General features: G+C 39.5%; 1 protein-coding gene across 4 annotated transcripts in view; it reads right to left on the bottom strand.

Annotated features, from left to right (window-relative positions):
* The window catches only part of DIAPH3 (diaphanous related formin 3), a gene marked incomplete at its 5' end in the record, with an annotated part of 440,633 nt that overhangs the window by 403,470 nt on the left and 10,177 nt on the right, over nt 1-26,986 (bottom strand). Inside the window, one exon of one of the 4 annotated variants that reach the window (XM_081046382.1) lies at nt 7,283-7,315. The exons of the other annotated variants lie outside the window; for them this stretch is intronic. Coding sequence (XP_080902508.1) covers nt 7,283-7,315 — 33 coding nt within the window. The remainder of the gene's footprint in view (nt 1-7,282; nt 7,316-26,986) is intronic. 4 annotated transcript variants of the gene reach the window in all.

Here is a 26,986-nt window from a genome sequence, read left to right as displayed (position 1 = left end):
GTAAATTCTCCAGCAACTTATCTCACATCTGCCTATTCCCTGGAAGGTTCCTGCATGTGGACTGACAGAGGTATACCAAATTAGAGAAGCAGGCTCCTACCACAGAGACCTTATATGCCCTGTTAAAAGAGCTCAGGGTTGCTCTATAGATAACAGCTTCAACAAAGCAGTTTCAAAGAGGGTAAAACATGGTCAGAGCTGCAATTCAGACAGGTTACTCTGGTTGCTGCGCAGGAAGCTGGCTTTTCAGAGAGCAACAGGGAGTTGTGAGAGTCCTGACAAGAGATAATAAGGGGACTAGTGCTGTAATAGAAGGGTCTGAGAGAAGGAAATAAATTCAAGGAATAATCAGAAACATTAGAAGAGTGAAGCAAACATCTAGGACAATATAAGAATAGAAACAAGTTTAAGAGGAAAGTGAAGGGTTTAAATCGGGGCATGTAGAGTTTCAAGTACAGATGAAGGTATTTAATGAGCAGGACAGTGCATTAATTGTCTCAAATTGAGGAAAAGATCATAGACGGAGACAATGACCAAGCATAATATGTACAGAGGAGAGCAGTGGCTTCAAGAAAGAAACCCGAGAAACAACAAGTTTAAAACAGGTGAAGGAAAAACACACAAAACAGAGACAAAAAAGGAAAGGGCAGAGGGATATGAAACCAATAAAGTCTGCAATCACAGAAGCCAAGAAATCTTAGTTGTTCAAAGGGCATGGAGAAAACTGGATCAAGTAAAGCAGAGAAATCCAAAGACTAAATACTAATGGATAGTACTAGGAACAAGAAGGGTCATTTCATAATGATAAAGGATTTGTAGCAATCCTAAATGTATATACACTTCATTGGAGAGTTTCAAAAACTATGATGCAAAAGCTGATAGAACTGAAAGAAAAATTAAAAATCCTAAATTATATTTGGAGACTTCGACGCTTCTCTAGATAATTGTTAGAACAAGCAGACAGAAATTCAGGAATACAGAAGATGTGAACAACACTATCAACCAACTTGACCTATTTACTATTTATATACCAATTTTAACAAAAACAAAATGCACATGGAACATTCACCAAGATAGACCACATCTGAAATGGAAAGCAAGACTCAAAATTGAAAAGGATTGAAATCACATAAACTCTAATGTCTGGCTACAAGGGAAATAAATTAAAAATCAGAGAAATCAATACAGATCCCACATTAAAAGGATAAGAAAATATTACAAACAATTCATAATTCAACAACGTGGATGATATAAAAAAATTCCCTGAAAGAAAAACTACCAAGGCTCAGTCAGGAAGAAAGAGGTCACCTGAATAATCCTACAAGTATATCTAGTAATTGACATTTCAAAAAAGATAAGAATGGCAAATAAGCCCAGGAAAAGATGTTCAATGTCACTAATCATTGGGGAAACAATCTGTCTATTTCTTATAAAGTTAAACATACACTTCCCACTCCCCCTCCAAAATTAACATATGTCCAAAAAAGACTGTACTCAAATGTTCTTAACTGCTTTACTCATAATAGCCCAAAACTGAAAACAACCCAAATTGTAGAATATATAAACCAATTATGGTATTACCAAACACCAAAATACTACTCAGTAATGAAAAGAACCAATTTCTGATACACCCAAGCACTAGATTCGTCTCAAAAGCATTATACTAAGTCAAAGAAGCCGGACACAAAGGCCACAAACTATGTGATTCCATTTATATGAAAGTGTAGAAACTGAACTGGAGTTCAGAAAGCTGATCAAGAGCCAGGATGCAGGAGAACTAGCTGCAAAGAGCACAGAGAAAACCTTGTGGGGAGATGGAAATGTTTCACATCATGATGGTAGTGTATGCACGATTACAGACACTCGTCAAAACTCTTAACACTGGGGCATTATACTGTACATAAGTCATCTCTCAATCAAAAAGTATGTGATACCAATCATACCACTAATATTGTGACTGCATGGTCCTCACGCATTTTGGCATGTATCACTTAATTTATCCCTTAAAAGTCCCTATAAACAGGGATACCAAACCTCAGAAGCTAAATGACTTATGCCAAGTCACAGAGCTCGTACGTGGCAGAGCTGGCACTCTCCCCAGCTCTCCGACATTCAACGACAGGTCATAAAGTAAAGAGCAGATGCTAACACGGAGACCTCAGAACTTCCTGTAACCGGTGTACAGACCAACGTCTGTTTCTCGCTATTCTTGTGACCCATTTGTGGGTCATGAATCAATGCACTGGAATGGATCACTTTTTTTTTTTTTTAATGGAATGGAGAGGAGTGAGGAGTAGACAGGCATGAGGAGGGAAAGATCCGAGTTCATTATGCTTAGAATCATTAAATATTGTTTCTTAAAACTTGTTTCAACTGAGGGAATCGTATGTATGGCTGTGCTGAGCTGCAAAATAAAATGTATTTCTTCCTGTGGGCTCTAGTCAAAAAAGTTTGCAAACCACTGCTGCAGGCTGAACGGGATTACAACAGTGACAGTGGCAGCAGTGGGATAAAGGAAGAGAGGGAGACCAGTGGGAGCAAGGTCCTTCAGCAAGATGGCTGTGAGGGACAAAGGAGAGTCCAGCACAGCTCCTAGACGCAAACACACTCAGTGGCCACTGTGACGGAGCATTCAGCTTTCTGGCACCCACATTCGAACTCTTCCAGCTCAGCTGTTCAAACTTGTCTCCCCTCACTGTTCTCCCCAGACCTTTTTGTCTCTACTAGGAAAGCTGTTTTTTCAACCCAGGTATAAACAGTGGAGACACATTGTTTACCCGATGATTTTTTTTCAGTGAGTCATAAACTCGATTTTTTTCACCTTTGTAAGACCCTAGCACCTTGGACTACACTCTGTACCGAGCGAATGCTCAGATAGCTGTACAAAACTATACTGTACTCCTGAAACTAATATAAAATAATATTGAATGTTAACTGTAACTGAAAAAACAAATAATTAAAAATAAAAAATAAATAAAAAAATAAAGTATATGAACTCGCCTAGAGACCTCAATGCTATAGCAATACTTCATTCTTTTCACCAAACACTGTTCTGTGAAATTAAATTCCGATAGTAACTCAAGAAATAACCTTAAAAGTACTTTTGCAAACCTTCAACAAAGGAACTTAAAGAAACGGGTTTTTAATATTAATGTTTCCCAGGATGCTTCTGTTTAATGTTTCTAAAACCCTCTTATTCAAACATATGGCGACAACAGGCATCATTCTTAGACGCCTTCCCTCCAGTTCTGCCCTAAAAAGACTACCCACATTAAGAAGTTCTAAGTTAAAAGCACACATGTCATGTGCATGCTGAGGGGGTGGCAGGCTTTAATTAGAAAACATACTGCTAACACGCAAAGCATCAGTGGCAAGTGCTTCCCTGAGCTCTGACTCACCAGAAACAGCTTAAAGAGCCGTCAGCCTACCTAGCGCCCCTGTCCTCCTCACAGCTCTGCGTCCATTGACAATACACATACCCGGGGAGCCTCAACTACAAATGTGTCACTGCACCCCGCTCTCCATACATCAGGAAGGCTTTTTTAAAGGGGTTAACAAGGACAGGACTAAAGGGACAGCAACAGTTCAACATAGTAGGGCTTCAGTGAAGCTCACCAAAACCCTATGAGGAAGGCAGAGACAGTACAATTAGTCCTTCTTTACAAATAAGTGAACATCCAAATAACTGATTTGCCAAGGTCACACAGCTAAGAAGTGGGGAAATTCCATCTTTCAACAAGAGTCTTCTGATCCCAAATCCAACGCTCTTCCCAAACTGCATCAATAAGCAAGGAAAAACTTACTTGGTGTCTCCTGTTTAAGACAGCCGTGCTTCTTCTCTAAGAGACACAACAATGGGTCCCGCTCCCACCGTGACATCCCTGGAATCAAGCCCTGGCTAGAGCACAGGACTGGGAAAGAACAGGGAGAGCTGGCGAGGCGGCCGTTCAGACAACCAACCAATGGGAAGAGGGTCAACGAGGAATCTCAGAGCCGCGGCCACGTGTGCACCTAAGATGAAGGCAGGGGCAAGGCAACAGTCAGCAATCCAGGCAGGTGGCCAGAGAGGTTGATGGCAGGTCCCTGTCAAAGCTTTTCCAGCCTATACAAAGCAAGACCCCACCCCTGGGAGGCCTGACCAAGGACCCAGCCAGGCGCAGACGCCAGGAAGTCACAATGCCACACAGGTATCAAAACAGTCACTCCTTCTCTCATTCCTTCGACAAAAATTTATGAAAATGCTAACATGTGCCAGACACCATGCCTGAAAATACTAATGATATACATTGTCTCTGCCTTCAAATGGTTTAAACTAATGAGAAAGGCGGATAATACATGATGTAAAGTTACACAGGGCACGATAGTAACAACCCGGAAGTTCTGACCTAACCAAGCCCAGGTGGTACAGGCTGAGGAGAGAGGCAAGGAATGGGGGCAGGATGGAGAAAGATCGGGAAAGTCTTCACTGACAAGGAACCCAATTATTATTAATGTAAAATCAGAGCAAGATGGTTCTAAAGTCATCTGTTGAAGCCACTCCATAACATGAATCTATTTCTAGAACCTACGGTAGAGATTATGGGTAGACAATATGCAAGGACAGAGTCACATAACAAAAGTATAACCAAGGAAAGGGCACGGTCTGAATGAAAACGGGAAAAAATATAGTCTGCCCATAAAATATGAACAGACCTCAAAAATATCGCACAGAATACTACCCATCAATAGAAAGTAAATACTTATACATGCTACAACATGGATGGACCTTGGAAACATCACGCTAGGTGAAAGAATTCACTCACAAAAGACCATATTGTATGACTCCATTTATATGAAGCGTCCAGAAGAGGAAAATCTATAGACAGAGAGTAGACTGGACATTGCCTAGGTCTGGGGAAAGGGGGGGTAATCGGGGAATGACTGCTTAAGGGAATCAGGTTTCTTTTGGGAGGGGATGAAATGGTTCTAAAACTGATTGTGGTGATAGTTTCACAACTCTGAAAATACACTAAACACCATCGAAATGTACACTTTAAATGGGTGAACTATATGCTATGTGAATTACAGCTCAATAAGGCTGTTACAAATACACCACCGTATAGTCTCATAAAAGGTCAAACATGACAATTGCAAATGGTTTCATTACCAGCCTTAAGAAGCTACGTGAAAGCTACGTCAGCACAGCCAGCGCAGGGGTGTCAAGCTCTGAGGAACATTCAAGCCACAGCAGCACACATGCCAGCTGTGCACACCTGAGTGAGCTACCACTTATCCCGCCCGCCCCAGGGCACCCACTCAGTGCACCAATCAGTGTACTCACTTGCTGGTAACATAGGACAACATCTACCTCCCAGGGTGAGAAATTACATACGAGGGCCGACAATTATGTTCATGAACTTGCCACCATACGGTTACATTAGCAGCAGTGTACAACCGGCTCGATAAGGTTTTGTAATCTTGGTGTATCAGTGCCTCACAGCTGAGTTTTTGTCATCCTGTGGGGGTGTCTTGCTAAGTGGCGTTCATTATTGTTGTGTGTTTTTGTGTGCCGTCACGAGAATGTCAGAGCTTGAATTAGAACAATGAACAAACATTCAATTTCTCGTTAAACTTAGCAAGAGTGGAAGTGAAAACAGGGACCTGTTAGTCCAAGTTTATGGGGCTAATGCCAGGAAGAAAACAGCAGTGTACAAATGGATGAAACATTTTCCTGAGAGAAGAGAATGCATCACTGATGAAATAAGGTCAGGGCGGCCAGTAACGAGCAGAACTGATGAAAACATTGCAAACATTCATCGAATTGTGCGTCAAAATCATCGGCTGACTGAGAAGCACAGCAAACCAAGTAAACATCGAAAGAGTAACAGGAAAATCTTAACTGAAAATCTTGGCATGAGAAAGGTGTGAGCAAAAGTGGTCCCGAAGGAGCTCTTGCATCACGACAATGCACCAGCTCACACGGCACTGTCTGTGAGGGGGTTTTTAGTCAGTAAACAAATAACTGTTTTTGAATACCCTGCCTACTCAACTGATCTGGCCCCCAATGACTTCTTTCTTTACCTGAAGATAAAGGAAGTATTGAAAGAAAGGCACTTCGATGATACTCAGGACATCAAGGGTAATAACAATGACAGCTCTGATGGCCATTCCAGAAAAAGAGTCCCAAAATTGCCTTGAAGGGTGGAACAGGCACTGGCATCAGTGCATAGCTTCCCAAGGGGAGAACTTCAAAGGTGACCATAGTGATGTTCAGCAATGAGGTATGGAGCACGTTTTCTAGGATGAGTTCGTGAGCTAAATTATCACACCGCATATGTAATCTGCATAAGCACTCCATATTGCCTCCATTTTCTAAATAACTATCATGTGAAAAATAAATGTTACCCAGAAAAGTTCAAATGCCCTATTCTTAGATACTATCAGAGGAATAAAACATAACGTTCTAATCCAAGTCTTTATACCTGCACACCAAGATCTACGTCTCACTCCCCTTTGCACGTCCATCTGACCCAAGTGCCTACGGCAGTGCTGTGGATATCGGGGTGCAAACATTTTCTGAGTGCTTACTATGCTCTCGCTCTGTTTCATATGTGATATAAGATGAATTTGAAATGAAAACTTGGTCGTAGAGTGCCATGCATTGCACCATGCTTTGTTCTCTGTATGATGCATATATATTTTTGGTGTTATTGTTTATTTGGGTGTTGTTCTCGTTATCATTCCTTTACCATTAACCAAGAGTTACATCGAAAATTATATTTATTAGAATAATGACCTTGAGTACACAAGAATCCGTAAGGGTGTTATGAAGTGTTGATTACTTATAAGAAAACCTACTATTTTCAATATGCAGAAAATTGGTTCTGTTGTTTTTAAGCAATATTTTTAAAAATATACACATGATAATTTAGTCTGGTCTATTTCAATTAGCAACTATGTGTTTCTGAGACGCTGATGTGTCTTTAGCTATTTTTTTTAACCTCACTTTGAAGTGGGCAATTCATCCCCCAAAACAGAGCTGACGTGAATGATTCAAAACTGACTAACAATTTGTAATCTAAAAAAATTTTAAACTAATATATCTCCTTGTCCCTTTCACTATTTAAAAGCAACAATTCAATCTATTTTACCAGTTCTGCCTCTAATTTTAGCACTATAAAAACAATGCATTTCCAAAATATGCAGTTTTTAGCAATTTCAAAGGTGTTAGTTAGCACAGCATGCCATCAACATCACAGTTAGTTAAAATTCACAACAAAAGAAACGTTCAGAATAACCTTACCATGTCATCTGTCAGTGTCCTAATATTTAAATGCTGCAAAAAAAAGAAACCAATCAGTAATGTATAAGTTTTTTAAATTTTAGTTAATAGAGTACATTGAAAATTCTACAATGCTAAGTTGAATGTAATTAAATTCCTGACAGTCTAATAAAACCATGTTATATATTATTTTAATCACTTTCTTGAGAAGATGGGCAAAAGTTGCCTTGAATGTGGTAGTTTATCAAATGTTTCCTAAAATGTCCTGTATTTATAACCACACAGACTAGACACCTACCTGTGGTACACGAAATATATTCTCCAACAATATTAATTATCATTAAGTACACAGACTTAGAACACAACAGATTTAGAGATTGAAATCTGATTTGCAGAAATTTGTTCATATTACCAAACAGTGAAACTTTAAATCTACCATTAGCATGCAGCATAGTAGATAATGAAGTACTTGGCTGTCTTAATTAATTTAAACAATTCTAGAAACGAACAAGAAAATACGGGAAGGAGTATTTGCATCTTTAACATCAGTTTGATTTAGCACTAGGGTGACAGTAGACATTTCCAATCTCATTGCTAGCTTGAGAACCCTTTTGCTGATTTCCTTGCTAGACAAACATAAGGCCACTTTCGAAAGTGAATAAATTAGTTTCCTGCAAAGTGGAGTTCAAAAGAAAAAGTGTTTAAGGGGGAAAAAAAAAACAGAAATCTAAGTTTTATAAATTCCAGCATCGGGAAAGATGTTGTATCCAAGTAGCTGGAATCAATTTCCAATTCTCCTTCTTCTTATTCATTCTGGCATTAGATCTTTAAAAGGACAAAAAAGGGATCAAGTTCATTTCCTCAATAGGAAGTCAGATGTAGGTACTATTTTATAAGGACGTGTTAGCAATGAATACACCTTTATGCTCATGAATCAACCTCGGTGATGACCCAGATTATAAACTGGTACAGTATAAATCACTATCCTGATTCTCTTCTCTATCATTCACCATGATGTTCCTTCTTCTAGTGCAGAGGAAACGGTAACTGGAGGAATCCAGAACGAGCCTTATACCAGTATATATCAAAGAAAACTCAGTTGAATAAATGGCCACAGCCCCTAGGTTCCAGACTGAACTGCCTGTTAAGTTAGGAACAAAGTAGCAATAATACTCCAATAACAAAGGGTTACTGTTTACTTCTGGGCTGTGGAATTTGCTTTGAATCAATGCTATCTTCCATCCTTGAAATGAACAAGTATGCACAGAGGTCCTTAAGAGGGCAGGTGATCCTGGGCAGGACTGTAAGATTTCTGAGACACTTAGAGCCCCAGTCTCATCCCAGAGACCACTACTAGAATTAAACCTAAATCTACATGGCTTCCGAGTTTGCAGAAAAGGGCACCGTGGAAAGGCTGCCTGGGCGTCCCTTCCTCTTACTGCCTGCTGCGGTAGAGATGTCCAGCCCACTGCTTCTGGTGAACAGTATGGCTCTTATTCTCCAACCAGAGGTATCACCCCAATCACAATTAGCATCACACCTGAAAGGGCACATTTCAAGTTCCTTTGACAAGAAAGGAAGAATATAACCAACTTCTGACACAACCGCATTCTTGGTGTTCTAATGCTTAAAAAGTAAGACCAGAGTACAAAGCTGAAATCCTACTTAGAATAATGTGTTACAATAAAGAGAAAACATCTACTTATACAAATGAAGTTTTCCCAAATACCAATCTGAGTTGCCTGAGAAAAATGCCATAAAAGTGATGTTAAAAAAAGAGAGAAGAGGCAATGAAAATCGACAATTTTAAGAGCAATGAACGTAGAGCCCATGCAAGATTTACAATCTGAAGTCCGCATAGAAGATATAGAAAGTAAAGTACCAGACAGGAAAAGCAGCGGATTAGGTTACAGGATGCAAAATCCAGAAGATGTAAATATTCAAGAAGAACATTTTTACATATCGTCAAGGCCTAAAGTTGCACAACCTTTTAAATTAGAGCTGGACTCTAACTTTCAGAAAAAGAGCAATGAGTGACTCATGTGGAAACAAGACACATAAAGGATCCTTTTTTTTTTTTTGTCATGACTTTTTTGTAACTTTAAACCATCTCATTGTGGGTCTAACTTTTAAAAGGATTCAATTTGTTAAATGCCGTGATTTATGTTTTTAGAATGATATAGACACGTATAGAAGCCCAGTTACAAACTATATTATTCTACACGATCTTTCACAAAAAAGGAAATGTGATGAATTTGAACAGAATTATAAGACAGGGGTTGCTTATATGGCAAATAAGAACTCAAGGGAATGTAAGTGTGAGAAAAGCAAAAAGCTAAGGTCAAATTCATTATCACTTCTCTTCTGGAAGACACTTACCAATCAATTACTACCAGCAAGAGAAGCCAGTAGGACAGGAAATGACAGCAAATTCAAGGTCTCGTGATAGGACTGGAAATATTGACTAACAGTTAATGACTAGAAAAACTGATCTTAAAAATTTGGGTTTCTGTAGCAAAACATTAAAGTCAGAATAAGTTTCACTTCAAGATTTAGCTTCCAGAAAATAGAGATACATATCTATTTGTTTATACCCATGCAGTCTGAAAGAAACCACTAAAGACATGCTGGCATTCAAACATTTTGAATAGATCTAAGCATGAGCAATTTCCGCTAAAAACTGAAATATCCAATCACAATCTACCTCAAACATGATTGGAAAAAAAACAAAGAAACAAATACTAAACACTTAGTGAAAATGTAAAGGTTTTATCAAGTGGCACCCTTTTGTGGGATATTTGAATGCTAATATTAATTCAAGTTTACTATAAAGTTTACATTATCTCAAGGTTAGACCTGTTTATAAACTTCCACAAAGTGGAAGGGGGAGGTGACAGACATAAAATCCTCAGGTAATTCTGTGGGACTTTGGACTTGCTTTTGTAACTACAGAACTACAAGAGTAATACCCTAACTTAAAAAAGAAAAAAGCCGTATTATAAAAAAAATTGCATTTATACGGGTATTTGAGGAACTGTTTAAATGTCTGGTTAACCAAGACAGTTAGAACATGAAGTATTTCTGTTTTATAGCTACCAGCTATATACCAGTTATACCAGCTCTTTACGGTATCTTCTGGTTGGGGAAATAGAAACTGCACATATCAATCCAGTTTAGGATACGCATGCCAAGAAGGAAATAGAAACATAAAATTGACTATTAAGTGGAAGCAAATGGGAATGCTTTTAAATAGTTGTTACCTGATAGCAACTTTTTAGGGTTATATTTGCCCTCCAAAAAGTTAAAAGCATATAGTTCTAGACATTAAAACAATCACACCTGTATGTGACTTTGTGGTCTTTAGTTCCATTACCTGGCCTATGATTCCACAGGTATATTAATGTTTTATTGGACAGAATAAAACTGGTGATAATATCAAAATATGAACAGTTCTGAACACAAGACCAGTGGTAATTGGTAAAGCACGTTAGGGATCTTTTCCTAGTCCTAACTTCTTTGAGTTAAAAACTCACCCTTCTTCCTGTGCTCCTGTTTCTCCACTTGCTAATTCTATTTTCTCCCTAAAAAGTAAGGAGCACCGCATATAGATAGGTAACAATGTTTTCTGCTAGTGACAGTTCCTAGGATGAATGGTCAGGAGGATCACTCTGGAATTGAAAGAGAGAAAAGGTCTTTATAGATTTTCCTCTTCTAAAGAACACAGGATCCGTAAAAAAGGGTAGAAACACAGAACATAGCTCTCCATATTCCCATTTAAGCAAAGCATCAAAACCTTTATTGAAGACGGTACATGATGTCAAAAATAGACCTAGAGCTTTCAGAGCACTGTGCTAAATGCTGTAAATATCAAAGGTATGAAAACAGTCCCTTGGCCACCCATTTAGTTTACAAGTAAGTAGTATGGTTTACAAGTAACAAAGACCAAATAAATTAACACAAAGCAGCATCAAAACCCTGTGATACACACACAATGAAAGATTCCACGCTGTCGCCCAAGATTTTTAGCAGATTTTACATTTTCTTTCATTGGTTAGCACATTTGAAGTAGCAGGGAGCCATGGATCTGTCCATTGATGTCAAGTATGAGATGGCCACCATCAGGGGTCAAGCTAGCAGGCTTGGATCACTGTCATCACAACCAAATACACAGTGGTGTCTTAAAATAGTTTTCAGCTGTTGCCATTCCATTAAATCATTTAACTGGGTCATATGAGAAGTAACCAACAAGAGAAAAACCTGTGAGATTCAAGCCTCTGAACTCACTTGATTCAGACCCAATCTTCATAAACTAGACCCTCTAGACCGGCTGGTGAGTGGGCACAAGAAACATACCGAGATTATCTTTGAAAAAGTAGATTACAGGGCCCAGGCCCCCAAGATTCTGATTCAGTAGGTGCAAGGTGGGGCTTAGGGAGCCTGTGGGCGGTGTTGCAGCGAGACAGGACCTGCTTCCACTACAGGCCATTCAGCACCCTAAGCCTGCACGCATGTGAATTTCTCATCCTGTGGCTGACTTTGAAACTGCTGTCCCTGAAACGAGCTAAATGAAGGGTACAGATGAGAGTACAAGAGGATTTCAAAGAAGTGAGAGACAGGGAGCTGGTACAGTGGGGACAGGTTTACAGCCATGAAGTGACAGGCACCAATTAGTAGTGTTGAATTCTCTTAAAACATCTCTGGTGTCTAGGATGAATCATCAATTGCATCATTTATACAAATGCTTAGTCTATCTCTAAGGTGCAATATTTCAATCTCATAAGCGTAGACTCAGAATGTAAGCATCAAAGATCGTTCGTTATATCAAACGAAGACACGACACTATTTTGCTTGTCAAAATGAGTCAGTGACAGACAGGATACCTACTGACTGACACAACAAAGCTATACCTTAAGGGAAAAAAAGCAGGGATCGGTCTTAATCATAATCTGTGGGTAATAATAATAATAAGTTAAAGTGTTGCCACACTTGTTTTAAAGTCCAGATTATTCCTTTCCATCAATACATTTACGAATGTGTACTGTAACCTAATAACATTTCTGGTCCATACACCTGTGTTTATTTTAATGTGAACAGAAATATAAAGATTGTAGAAATGTAAAGTAGTATTACTACCAACCATGACACTGAACACACCTACTGAGTCTACGGAAGGCCATCTCCCGGGCAACTACACAACACACTACAATGGGAAAATATTCAAAGGCTCCAGATTTAACATCTCAGAGGGTCCAAAAATAATACTGAAGCTTTCATAGCACCGAGGATAAAGAGTAGAGCTAGCTCTTTGATATTGTAAAGAAAAGCTTTTAAGTTGGCTGGTTCTTCATGTAGTCATTTTTTTTTTTAAGTCTGAGGTGAGAAAGTGAGAAAGGACGTTAGAAAGAGGTGAGAATTAGGAAAAGTTCTCCAGCTTCTTTTAATCTGTCCATTTATTCAAAGTTGTAATCCTGCCTATCTCAGAAAGATACATACCTGTCCACTATCCATTATCTAAGACTTCTCTATTCTCAGCCATCCAAAAATCCAGACTTCCTTCTCCATAATTCCTTCTTTGGAAAAGGAGAGTCATCAAGACAGGAGGAGGCGTCATTCACCAAGGATAGAAAGTGAAAAGAAAAGATTCATTTCCAAGAGAATACAAGGTTTTCAAAACGATCAAAAGGCTGCAACAGAACTGCTAGAAAACCACTTCTCTAGAAAAACCAATTATCAAATTACTACTTGGAACTGTCACCTGGATGACACATCCCAAGGGCTGGGCACCCAACACGTTATTTTTTTATTCTGACAGAATCCTAGCGTTCTTTTTCCTTCAATAAACTCATTCAATGTTGAAGTGAAATCAAAGGGAAAACATAATGGCTAATTCTGGTAATACAGCTTTAATACATTTTTTAAGACGTTCTGTTCAGCTGTTCCAGTTCTTTTCAGATATACTACCAGATCCAAAACTCTTCTCCAGTGGGCCCAGGAAAAAACCATTCAAATCTTTAAACAGCTTTACAAGTAGATTTAGTTCTAGGTCATGAGGAATCAATCTAAGCCCTTTTTCATCATCTAGAGAAGGCTGAAAAGTATTCAATGAATTAGCTGTAGGAAGATTTTAAGTAGTCCCTGAGCTTCCAAAATCACCTTAAAGCTTATCTAAACTACTAGATTATTTCTGAGTGGCTCTGCCTCCTACACATGTTGACTAAAACACAGATTTAGACTGAATATTTCTGAGGCTATTAAGAACACCACTCATCATTTCATATATATTTAAGAAGGACTTAATTTGTTTTCATTCTAGAATCACCATAAGTAAGTTTGATTATCCCTTTTTAGAGAACAATTTGGTGAAACAAACCCTAGGCTCACATTCTTCAAACTAGTCAAGCTATTTCTAAAATGTGTACTTAGGAAATGAGAAATACAACCAAAGGTTTATATACTAATACTATGTATCACTATAGAAATTTTAAATCACTGGATTTGTAATCAAACTAAAATATCCCAGAATATGGGAAATATTAAATAAATTATAGTCCTGCCATATGGACTATAATGAAATAGAAGAACATTTACAATAAAATGTTACATATAAAGAAGTTGTATTTAAAATTGCAAATGCAATATAATTCCAACTTCAATATACACATTTATGAAAAACATAAGAGACAAACTACTGTTATGCTAATTTTATATATCTGGATTGTGGGATCTGGAGCTTTTTTTTTTTTTTCACATTGTCCTGATTTTCCCAGTTATCTAGAATGAGCAAATTCATTTTTATGACAAGAAAAGCTTTTTATGTTTCTATGACTAATACTTTTCACACCAAGCAGAAAATATGGATTAGTTCCTTTTCAAAAAACAATGTATATATTAGTGAAAAGAACTCAAAATGAAAATCCAAAAAAAATCTTATACTATGAACACAAACTTTTTAACAGTCTGGGTTTTTTAATGCATATTTTCAGATGTCAGAATACATTAAGCACATTATTCATTTGCTTTCTAATTCACATATAAATTAACCAATTTCAAAAAGCTCCTTGGTCTTGTAAATTATTGATGTTGTCACCTGCTAGAGCCTTAATTCCAAGAAAAATACACGAATCACTACATCACAAGCACAAATCCTTTTGACACAAATTCAATTTCTGTGGCAACAATATATTGACTCAGCTTTATTTTTCTATTTTATGACACTTATTAATGGCAGAGGTAAAAGAAATCTATCATTTTTCTTTATTGTATATGTAAACAATCTCATGCTATCTTGAGAAAGTTAAGGTAAAAGCATTCACTTGATAACCCTTTAATGCAGATGAGGAAATAATACCAAAATAATAAAATACAAGACTTACAATTTTTCAGTCAAGACCTAGTCTCATAATCCTAACTTTTTCCTACCACACAATATAATTAGGCTGCCGACATCTGCAAGACACTGCATTAAGTATAAAGAGGACCCAGTTCCTACCATGAGAAGCTTAAAACCAACAGAGTAGCAAGGCAAATTAATAACCAAAATACATCACAGTGGAATAAGCACCATAAGAGAGGCATTCAACAGTGACTAGAAGGAAAAGCCTCTACTTGCTAATTATGTATGCTTAAATACATGCTAATTAACATGCAAATATTATAGCAAGGATCTAAGACTAAAGTCAAATTAATTTTTAGCCATGATTTAGATAAAACTTATAATACAGGATTTGTTCTTACAGAATGAGAGATTCCTAAAACATTGATTCATTCATTCACTCATTCAACAAATATGTACTAAATATTACTATCTTCTTGACAGTGGATATCAATCAATAAAACATATTTTTGTCCTAAAGGAACTTACGTTCTACTGGTGAAAAAGACAACAAACACAATAAATAAGATACAGAGCCTATTAGAAGGTGATGAGTGCTCTGCTAACAGTGAAAAGTGGTGCAGGTCAGGCGAGCTAGGAAAGCAGGGCGAGAATGTTTACAGGTTGCAACTTTAAATGGGGGGAACTGGGGTCCGCTTAGGCCTGACTGAGCAAGTGCCTTTGAGCAGAGTTGAAAGTGGACTAAGTTGGAAGCTACATGGATACGAGGGGAAGGTGCTTCAGACAAAAAGATCAGTCACAACGAAGGCCATCAGAAACAAGAGCATCTGCTCTGTTCAAGAGACCAGGACACCAGCAAGCAACAGCAATACAAAAACAAAACCAAGAGCTGGAATTTTACAAAGATAAATAAAATCGACAAACTTTTAGCCAGGCTCATTAAGAAAAAGAGACAGAGGACCTAAATTAATAAAATGAGAAATGAAAGAGGAGAAGTGACAAGACACCACAGAAATAAAAAAAAGTTTAAGAAAATACTATAAGCAACTATACGCCAACAAATAAGACAATCTGGAAGAAATGGATACATTTCTAGAAGTATACAACCTTCCAATGCTGAATCAAGAAGAAACAGAAAATGTGAACAGACTGATTACTACCAACGAAATTGAAGCAGTAATCAACAAGCTCCCAACAAACATAAGCCCTGGACCAGATTGCTTCATAGGTGACTTTTACAACATTCAAAAAAGAATTATCACCTATTCTTCTCAAACTATTCCAAGAAAATCCAGAAGGATGGAAGTCTCCCAAGCTTTTTTTACAAAGTCACTATCATCCTGATCCCAAAAGCAAAGACATTACAAAAAAAAAAAAAGAAAACTACAGGCTAATATCCTACTGAATAAAGATGCAAAAATCCTCAACAAAATATTAGCAAAACAAATTCAGTAATACATTAAAAAGATCACACACCATGATCAAGTGAAATTTATTCCTGGTATGCAAGGTTGGTTCAATATCCGCAAATCAATTAACGTAACATGCCACATTAACAAAATGAAAAATAAAAATCATATGATCATATCAATAGATGAAGAAGAAGCATTTGACAAAATCCGGCAGCCATTTATGATAAAAACGCTTAGCAAAGTGGGAATAGAGGGGTTGTATCTTAACATAATAAAGGCCATATATGATAAACCCACAGCTAACATCATACTCAATGGGGAAAAGATAAAAGCATTTCCCTTAAGATCAGGAACAAGACAAGCTTTCCCACTTTCACCACTTTTATTCAACATAGTGCTGGAAGTTCTAGCCACAGCCATCAGAAAAGAAAAAGAAATAAGACACCCAAATTGGTAAGGAGGAAGTAAAATTGTCATTATATGCAGATTACATGATACCATATATAGAGAACCCCAAAGACTCCACCAAAAAACTATTAGAACTGATAAATGAATTTAGTAAAATAGGATACAAAATTAATATTCAGAAAGCAGTTGGATTTTTATATACCAATAACAAACTATCAGAAGGAGAAATTAAGAAAACAATCCCATTTACAATTGCTCCAAAAACAATAAAATACTTAGGAATAAATTTAACCAAGGAAGTAAAAGACCTGTACTCAGAAAATTATATAACATTGAAGAGAGGGCAAACCCAGTGGCTCAGGCAGTTGGAGCTCCGTGCTCCAAACGCCAAAGGCTGCCGGTGTGTTTCCTACATTGGCCAGTGGGCTCTCAACCACAAGGTTGCTGGTTCCACTCCTCAACTCCCACAGGGATGGTGGGCAGCGCCCCCTGCAACGAAGATTGAACACGGCACCTTGAGCTGAGCTGCCTCCCAGATGGCTCAGTTGGTTGGAGCGTGTCCTCTCAACCACAAGGTTGCCGTTTCGACTCCCACAAGGGATGGTGGGCTGTGCCACCATTTAAACTAAATTTAAACTAAATTTATTAATTTAGTTACATGGACCTGGAGTTGCATGGACCTGGATCTGGACCTGGAGCTGAGCTGCGCTCTCCACAACTAACATTGAAAGGAAAACGACTTGGAAAAAGTCCTGGAAGTACACACTGTTCCCCGATAAAGTCCTGTTCCCCTTCCCCAATAATAAATAAATAAATAACATTGAAGAAATTAAAGAAGATGTAAATAAATGGAAACGCATACCATGCTCATGGATAGGAAGAATTAATATAATTAAAATATCCATACTACTTAAGGCAATATATAGATGCAATGCAATCCCTATCAAATTACCAATGACATTTTTCACAAAACTGGAACATGTAATCCTATGGAACCATAAAAGACCCCGAATAGCCAGAGCAATCTTGAGAAATAAGAACAAAGTGGGAGGCATCACACTACCTGACATCAAATCATACAACAAGGCTATAGTAATCAAAACAGCATGGTATTGGCATAAAAACAGACACATAAATCAATGGAACATAGATCAATGGAACAGAATAGAGAGCTCAGAAATAAATCGATACCTGTATGGTCACTTAATCTATGGCAATGGAAGCAAGAACTTACATTGAGGTAAAGACAGTCTATTTAATAAATGGTGCTGGGAAAACTGGACAGACACATGCAAAAAAAATGAAGCTGGACCACCTCCTTATACCATATATGAGAATATATTCAAAATGGATTGAAGACTTAAACGTAACATTCAAAACCATAAAACTTCTAGAAGAAAATACAGGAAGTAAATTTGCAGACATTACCTTTAGTAGTATTTTTACTGATCTATCCCCTCAGCCCAGGGAAGCAAAACAAAAACAAAAAACATGTGGGATTACATCCAACTAAAAAGGTTTTTCACCGCAAAGGAAACCATCAATAAAACAAAATGGCCTCCCACTGAATGGGAAAAGATATTTGCCAATGATACACCTGATAAGGGGTTGATATCCAAAACTTATAAAAAACTCACACAACTCAACACCAAAAAAACCAAACAACCCAATTAAAATATGGGCAGAGGACATGAAGAGACATTTCTCGAAAGAGAATATACAGATGGCCAACAGACATGTGAAAAACTGTTAAACATTTTATTCCCATTAAAGAAATGCAAATAAAAACCACCATGAGATACCACCTCAGTCCAGTCAAAATGACCATCATCAATTAATCAACAAACAAGTGCCTGCGTGGATGTGGAGAAAAAGGAACCCTCGTGCACTGTTGGTGGGATTGCAGCCACTATGGAAATCAGTATGGAGATATCTCAAAAAACTGGAAATAGAACTACCTTATGACCCAGCAATTTCACTCTTAGGTATCTATCCAGAGAAATCCACAACACTAATTTGAAAAAATATATGCACGCCTATGTTTACTGCAGCACTATTCACAATCGCCAAGACTGAAAACAACTGAAATGCCCATTAATAGAAGACTGGACAAAGAAACTCTGGTACATTTATACAATGGCGTATTACTCGGCCATAAAGAATAAAATCTTAACATTTGTAACCACATAGATGGACCTAGAGAATATTATGCTAAGTGAAATAAGTCAGATGGAGAAAGACAAATATCAAATGATCTCACTTATATGTGGAAACTAAAGAACAGAATAAACGAGCAAACTAAACATAAATAGACTCAGAGATATACAGAAAAAACTGATGGCTGCTAGATGGGAGGGAGTTGGGGATGGGGGAGAAGGTAAAAGGGTTAGAAAGTACAAATTAGTAGCCACAATATTGACACGGGGATATGAAATACAGTTTGGGAATATAATCAATAATGTTGTCAAGATTTTGTAGGGTATCAGATGGAAGATGGACACTTGTCTTATTAGGGAGATTACTTCATAGACTATGTAGACACCTGACCACTGCACTGTCCACCTGAAGCTTGAAGCTGAATAATATTGAATGTCAACTATATATAACAAAACCATAACTCTAATTTTATTTACATATATTATGTATAATTTTATATTATTTATATATAATTATATATATATATATACACACACACATATATATTCACAGGATGTGGAGTACAGCAGAAAATATAATCCATGGAATTGTAATAATTCTATATGATGTCAGAGGGGTAGTAGATTAGCGGGGGGGGGGGCGGTTATCACTTTGAGAGGGATGTACACTGTTTTGTACACCTGAAACTAATTTTAGAAAAAAGCAAAACCCAAACTCAGTGAAAAGGGAGGCAGCAGCAGATCCATCGCAGACCATTTTAAGGACACGAGCTTTTACTCTTCTAACAGAACAGTCACAAATTTTAGTATAAAAACACGTTATAAATAATGGACTTAGACAGTAAATAACAGTTGAATCTGCACATTACACAAGATACACTAGAGGGAAGGAAAGCCATAGGTCGTCTCTTCTCAAATAATCTTTTCCCTTTAGGCCCTTTCAGTGGCTGGTTTGGTTATGCCAGCAGGACTCACTTACTAGAAAGTATCAGAAACACTCCCAAAACACTGTAGCTCACAAAGGCAATTTTCGGATACACTCAGTTCTATTGCATTAACAAAACTAATTTTTTAAAATATAGTTAATCTGGGGGTGGTGGAGAGGAATAGCCAAGCATGTTCGGAGGAAAGAAGAGTGAGAAAAAAATTTCCATTACAACATAATGCCTCAGAGCTCTCAGAAACCTGAAGGCCAGCCTAAGGAGTCCTCCCATGGGAGTGGACACACAGAAGGCAGAGTGCACCACAGATGTGGGGCCCCAGACACAGGCACCCTCGGACAGCATCTCCTTTTGCCCTCTCCCTTCCAGTACTTTTGTCACAATCCCCATGTTGTGTCTTAGCACCCTGGTTTGTACTTCCTGTCAGGGCTCTGACTGACACACTGCCCCAGTCCCTTCGCTCTCAATACCTGTGCTTAGGCTGTTTCCGTTACCCTCCATGCCCACCCCCTCACCTCTCAAACGATGCCTATGACCAGAAGGTTCTCTAACTTTCTGCCACTTCCAAAGAGCCTCTCCTGCGACTCTTATACTCTGTCTTGCGTTTACCAGGCAGAGGCCAACAGCCTCGGTTCTAGGATCAAACTCACCTGAGCTGGAATCCAGCTCATACAGATAAAGCGCGTGACCTTGGGCACGTAATCCCTCTGAGCCTGTGTCCTACCTGCACCAGGAGACGAGGAAGCATCTGCCCCATAGGCTGGCTGGGAGCCTTAACTGAGAAGGCCCAGTACAGCACACAACACACTACACCTGGTGGTGACAGCCCCACAAGCAGCCCCTCGGTTCAGCTCATCGTCCCTCTCCAGGCCACCCCCACAGTGTCCTCCCACCTGGACACTGTAATCATTCTCTAATCCACTTCAATCCTTTTGCAACTGACATAAATGTGTACAGGTCTCCCCACTGGGCTGGGCCCCTGGAGGGCAGGGATTTTTGTCATGATCGCGTTGCCAGCGGCTCTGTTTTGCTGGGTGTCAATTATATTGGACCATCCTCTTTCAGCTGTGGGGACCTCTCCCATGTGGTCCTTTTTCTTTGGGACTCAGCCCTTGAGGCTGAGAACTCCAGGCACTGCCAGCCCGAGCCAGCCTGGTGGGTGCCAGGGCCTCAGGAGACTGACAGCCGGGTGGGTCAGTGAGACATGAGGGAAGCAGACAGACTGAGTGGGCACTACACACAGAATTTATAGTCAGGGTGGGTCAACCTTCATTGGCACCGAGGAATAAGGATCCCACCTCTGTCCACCCATAGCTCTTTTATTTACAGTTCCTTTGGGTCACTGAACATTGTTTGTCTTGCAGTTTGCATTTGTTTGTTTTCTTCTTTTTCTTTCTCTCTCTTTTTTTTTTTTTAATATGGCAGGTACCTTGTTTCCCTCTTCTGTGAACCCCTTAACCTACCATACTACAGGGAACATTTTAGGCCAGTGGTTTTCAACCTGACTACACAAGAGAATCATCTGAAAAGTTTTGTTTTCTTTTCTTAATGCAGATGCCTGGGTAACATCCCAAATCAACTGAATCAGAATACCCAGAGGTGGGGCCTGCCAAAAAACTTTTAAAGGTTCCCCAGGTGACTCTAATATTCAACCAGGGTTAGAAACCACTAAATTGAGTCAATTACAGGCATACTTTAATTTATTGTGCTTCGTTTTATTGAGATTCATAGATGTTGTGTATTTTACAAATTGAAGGCGCAACCCTTCACCAGCAAAAGAGTGTGACCTACCTTATTGTCCAACTCGCTTTACTGTGGTGGCCTGGCACCGAACTGGCAGTATCTCCGAGGTCTGCCTGGACTGGGAACTCAGTCTTGATGTATTGCCATCAAGGAATCTCCCAAGCCCACGCGTGTCAGCATGGTAGACCCCTGCTGGTTTATCTGCCTCGTGCACACAACCCCATCTCTGTGTCATGGGGAGGACCCAGAAGTCTTCACTGTTCATTGTAAGCCAGCTCTGGCCACAGCTGACATGAGCAGAGCTCAACACTTACACCCTAGCAGAGACGATCGAATCCTCACTCTCCCAGAATCCTGGGTTTGGGATGCAGAGACCAGAACGAGAATCTACTCTTGGGTAAACCGAGGGCATACATGTGTATCTGGAATTGTGAGGCTCTGGGTTCAGCTGTGTGAAGACCCAAGCAGTGGAAGCTGCACTAGGCAGAGATACAACGGTGGAGCGAGTGCCTAGTGAGAAGCAGAACGAGACTGGGACCCCAGAAAAGAGAATGAGAAAAGGTGCCAGCTTTCTGTTCTTGGCTCCAGTCTCTCATGAGGACAAGCTACGCTTACTGCACTTGAGCCCAGGAGACACACCCCTGTGTATCTTTACCCTTTCCAGGCTTAGACTAGAAATTGTATGATAGTCTGTTCCTTTAAGCCAAAGAGGCCTTGACGGAGACACAACCTAAGATTGCAAAATGGGTCCCTAGGTACTCATATGGTGACAGCTGCCTCACCATCATTACCACCACCACTTACTGAGCACGGACCATAATCACGGAGACAGCCAACAATCCTATGAATTAGCCATTACCCCATTGTAGAGATCAGGAAATTGAGTGTCACAGAAGTGATCTGCCCAAATCGTGAGTGGCGAGGCTGGGAATGGAGCCTTAGTCACTGTGACTCACAAACCCACCCTGGCCCCCTTCCCCCTTCTCTTCCTTCCGGTCGTCCCTACTGCTCCATGCGACAGCTGCCATCAACAAACCAGGGAGCAAGAGTTACAGTGGAAGTGAAGCAGTTTCGGAGCTGTTTATGGGGCAAAGAAATTTGGAAATTAAATATTAACAAAAAAGATGAGTATAATTTCAACTGGATGATTATGACATGTTATAACACTGACTACAAAGTTACATCTTAAAAGTTAAGGTGAGTGAGCATAAGAAGCTGGGGAGGGAGGTATTGTAACTTCTGCATACTAACACTAACAAGTATACGTTTTGCTAGGAAATTTCCTACTTTATCTTTTAAAGTTGCTCTCTGAAGTGTATAATAGAAACGTAATGAAAAGTTTTTTTTATTCCTTATTTGTAGAATTTAAGCTTTAGGACATACAAGCCTTATAAACCATGCCCTCCCAATGCAGACTAAAACACAAGCAACAAAAATATCCACATTCCAACATATTACACACACACACAAAAAAAAAACCCAAACGCTCAAGTCCAAAATAATTACAGGGCAATAGTTAGTCAAAGAAAATTTAATTCTTAAATTACTGGTAAAGTTTGAACTTTTTTTTAAGTTTAGATTTAGAGTTTGAACTCTAAATCACCACTAATTTTTCCTGCATTATTTGATTACTATTGTTTATTACTGCCCTCTAAATTGGCTTGTCACTGAAAATGAGTCAAAGGATGACACAGTGAACATCTAAAAAAAGGGGAAAAAAGACGCAATTCCAGCTCTCACATGCAGTACCAGCACTAGGCATAAGCTGTGGTTACATTTTACATGTCTTTTAGAAATAATAACCAAACAGGATACAGTTATTGCACATGTAAACTAACCAGACACCAACCTAAGCCTGCCACATAAAGATCAATAAAACACAGCTCCTGCCCTGAAGGAATTTACCTTCCAAAACGTTCTAGAGAAAAAAAATCAATAGCCTGGGTCACTTATGTTTTCCCTTTTTGGTGATTCAAAAAATAATGTAACAGAAGTAACTGTCCTGCCTGGGCTACACATACTGAAATACCGGGGGTGCCAAAAATGTATACAAATGGTCACGTTGGTCAACGTTGCTCAAGCAGTAGTTCGCCGCAATCAGAAGTATCTAGATGCTGATGGTAATCACTTTGAGCGCCTCTTGTAATTGCAGAAGTCAAACGTGACTTGTATTCATCTTTTGTTATCGATATATATTGAGTATTAGTTTTAATACAGTTTTCCTTTCTTAAAATGTGTATACACTTTTTTTGGCACCCTCCGTATACATGGGTCCCTCACCTTAATGCTTCTCTTTGAACTTATCAGCCAAGAGAATTTGGGGAATTTATGAAGATAATCCTTGAATGGGACTGGATACAGAACAGTCCAATACAGTATGAAACGTGCACTGTGTCATGCGACAACACGATGAAATTGCCACACAGAACTTTCTATGTCACAAGTTAGGTTCTGTACACACCAATTTCTGCAGTCTAGCTGTGAGCTCAACCAACGGCAGCCTGAACTGTTTGGCAATCTGCCAGCACCGCCAAAGGCGACTTCAACAATCACTGTCTAGCAATAATCAAGTATATTTTTAAAGGACTTCAAAGAGTCCGTAGTTTCATGTTGATTACGGCACCGTTTGAGCACACTAATAAAGCAGGTCAGCGAGGGTTATGGGGAAGTCAGCAGCTGACAGCCAACGGCAGGGAGGCGTCCAAGGTGCCTAACAACCTAGTGCAAATTACCAAAGGCTGCAGCTCTGGCCAGAGCTGAGAATTCTCCCAGGCCTGTTGCTTTCTTTTTTAATTGAAATGTAATTAACATATAACATTGTGTGAGTTTAAAGTGTACAATGTGTTGATTTGATTCATTTATATATTACAATATAATTACCACTGTAGCTTTAGCTAACACCTCTATCACTTTCCATAATTATCATTTCTTTCTTGTGGTGAGAACATTTAAGAACTAGTCTCTTCGCGAGTTTGCATGACACTGGCTGTTGGTTAGTCACTGCTCCGTGCATTGGCTCTCCACGACTGACTCACCTTACTAGATGCAAGTCTGTACGCTTTAGCAACGTCTCCCCAGCTCCCCAGAACGTGGTTTTCCGTTCAGCATTTTTAGACCTCACATGTAAGTGATATCATACAATACCTGTCTTTCTTTGTCTGGCTCATCTCACTAAGCATAATGTCCTCAAGATCTATCCATGTTGTTGCAAATGGCAGGATTTCCTTCTTTCTCATGGCTGAATAATATTCGTGTGTGTGTGTGTGTGTGTGTGTGTGTGTGTACATCTTTATCCATTCATCTGTTGATAGACATTTAGGTTGTTTCCATATCTTGGCTATTGTGAATAATGTTGCAATAAACATGGGAGTTCACATCACTTTTTTTTTTTTTCACATAACTTTTTGAAATCCAGTTTTCATTTCCTTTAGATAAATACCCAGAAGTGGGATTGCTGGACCAAATGGTGGTTCTATATTTAATTATTTGAGGAACCTCCTCACTGTTTTCCACAGTGGCTGCACCAGTTTACATTCCCACCAACACTGCACGAGGGTTCGCTTTTCTCCGCCTCCTCGCCAGCACAGATCTCATCATTGTAACAGGCGTGATCCCGTGCCTCCTTCTGTCCTCACTGATGGGGTTTTGCTCATACACCTCCCACTGAGGGTACCGTCAGAGGCTAGGAAACTGTATCATCGTTGCCGCAAGAATACGAGCAAGCTGCCCAGCAGGAGTGAATCGTCACATCACTGGAAGGTAGTCTGATTTATAGTGAAGACTCTCAGGCCGCAGGCAGTCCCTTTAAACATGAACGTAGGCCAGCGTCGGTCAGTAGCCACTAGCCCACATGGCTACGTCAATTAAGTCAAATCAGTCAAATGAAAAATTCAGCTTTTTGGTAGCAATTTTGGTAGAAAAAATTCAGCTTTTTTAGCCACATGTGGCTATTGGACACAACAGAATTATTTCCATAATCCCAGAAAGTTCTACTGAACAGCCCTGATCTAGGTAGTAGCAAAAGCTTTAAAAACAAAACAAAGAAACAAACAAAAAAACACATGAGCTCATGCTAAAAAGTATAAAGTGAAAAGAGCAGAGGTCAGAAATAGTACTTGGGAATACTAACACAAAAGGGTGGGAAGAGGGATGAGCAAAGACCAGAAGAGAAGAACACATTATGAGAGAAACATCAAGAACTGAGGGGTCAGTGCTAATACTGTGACAGTCGAGTTAAGATAAAACTGGAAAATCAGCAGCTAGGCTGGCCACTGTTATCCACCAAAGCAATTCCAGTGAACGACAGAAGCAAAGGCAAGGCTGACAAACCGATGGGAAGTGGCTGGATCCCTCCTGTATGAGCACCCTTCACGTTGACCATGAGACCAGCAACAAGCTAGGAGCCGTCTAGGACTTGTGTGTCAACCCCCATCATCACACATGAATCACCATATCTAACCTGTACTGCAGGTGCTCATAGATGAAGCAATGGAACAAAACACAAAAGAAACCTTCCAAGGTCACACAGCTATAAAGCAGGGATTTAAACCCAGGTTAACTCCAGAATCTGATTTCTCAAAGATTATACAACCTGCACTCCCGGGGAACACCCCACGCTCATCAGTTCACACCTTTCTCTGCCACACCAGACTGAGTGTGTACCTCCCAAAGTCAAGGATCAAAACGTATCCACCTGTGTTATGCTTGGGATAAAGAGCAACTATTGACTGAATATATGAAAATAACTAATTCAAAGAATGTGGCTATAAGGGAAGGAAGCAGAGCGTGGTATTCAGAGGGGGGAAAAGGTGAGGGGGAAATTGGAGAGGGAGGCTGTTTGGTTTTGCTTCTGCTTTTACTGTTATAATGGAAGACATATGAGCATTCTTTTAGGATGGGGCCTGTAAAGAGAAACATTCCCAATGGGATGCGGCTGGGGCAAGAATAGCGGTAAAGGAATTAACCTTGAACAGGAAAGGAGACATTTCTTCTGTGAATATTGGAGAAGAAAAGATGAAAACTTGCAGATATAGAAGATTACAGCTCCAACAGCAGGAAACTGAGCAAGTTCAAGCAATGCAGCCTCTATTTTCTCTCTGAAGGTGTCAAGGTGAGTACTGAGAGTCAGGGGGTGACCATCTCTGAGATCTTTCAAGTGAATGCTACGGTACGTTCCCATGTGGGTACGAAGTGAGTGCTTTACACATACATGTGGAATATCACTAAAGGATTCAAAAGAAAATAATGAATGCCATCATTACCTCTGTACAGGAGAAGCCTGAATTGGTGGTCTGGGATGTACGGAAGTCTTAGTGAATTTCACTCTGTACTCTTACAGTGTTGGGCTTTTTGAGAGGTGCATACATTACTTTTTCAATTTAAAAAACTATTTACAACAAAAAGGAATCAAGCCCAGAGAGGAGGTAAAGAGAGTGATAAGGGCTTAGCACAAATGCTGAGAGCAATGGAAAAGCAGGTAGGCTCAGAGCTTGTTCAAAGCCAGGGCTCTGCGGCCAGACTGCAGCCATCATTCCCCATTCCCACGGAGACACCAAGGGGAGCTTCCCAAACCTCTCCCTGCCTTGTTTCCATCATGTACAACGCAAGGATGGAGAGAGTATCTACTTCAAAGCACTGTTAGGAGTAAGTGACTAAAACAGTGCCCAGCCCACTGTGAGAGCTGAATAAGTATAGCTACTGGGGACCCAGCCAATCAGCGGTAGATACCCGAT

The sequence above is a fragment of the Rhinolophus hipposideros genome (genome assembly GCF_964194185.1).
Source record: "Rhinolophus hipposideros genome assembly, chromosome: 4".
NCBI classification, from domain to species: Eukaryota; Metazoa; Chordata; class Mammalia; order Chiroptera; family Rhinolophidae; genus Rhinolophus; species Rhinolophus hipposideros.
The sequence above is the reverse complement of the archived record's forward strand: the minus strand, read 5'-3'. Positions and strand labels throughout refer to the sequence as shown.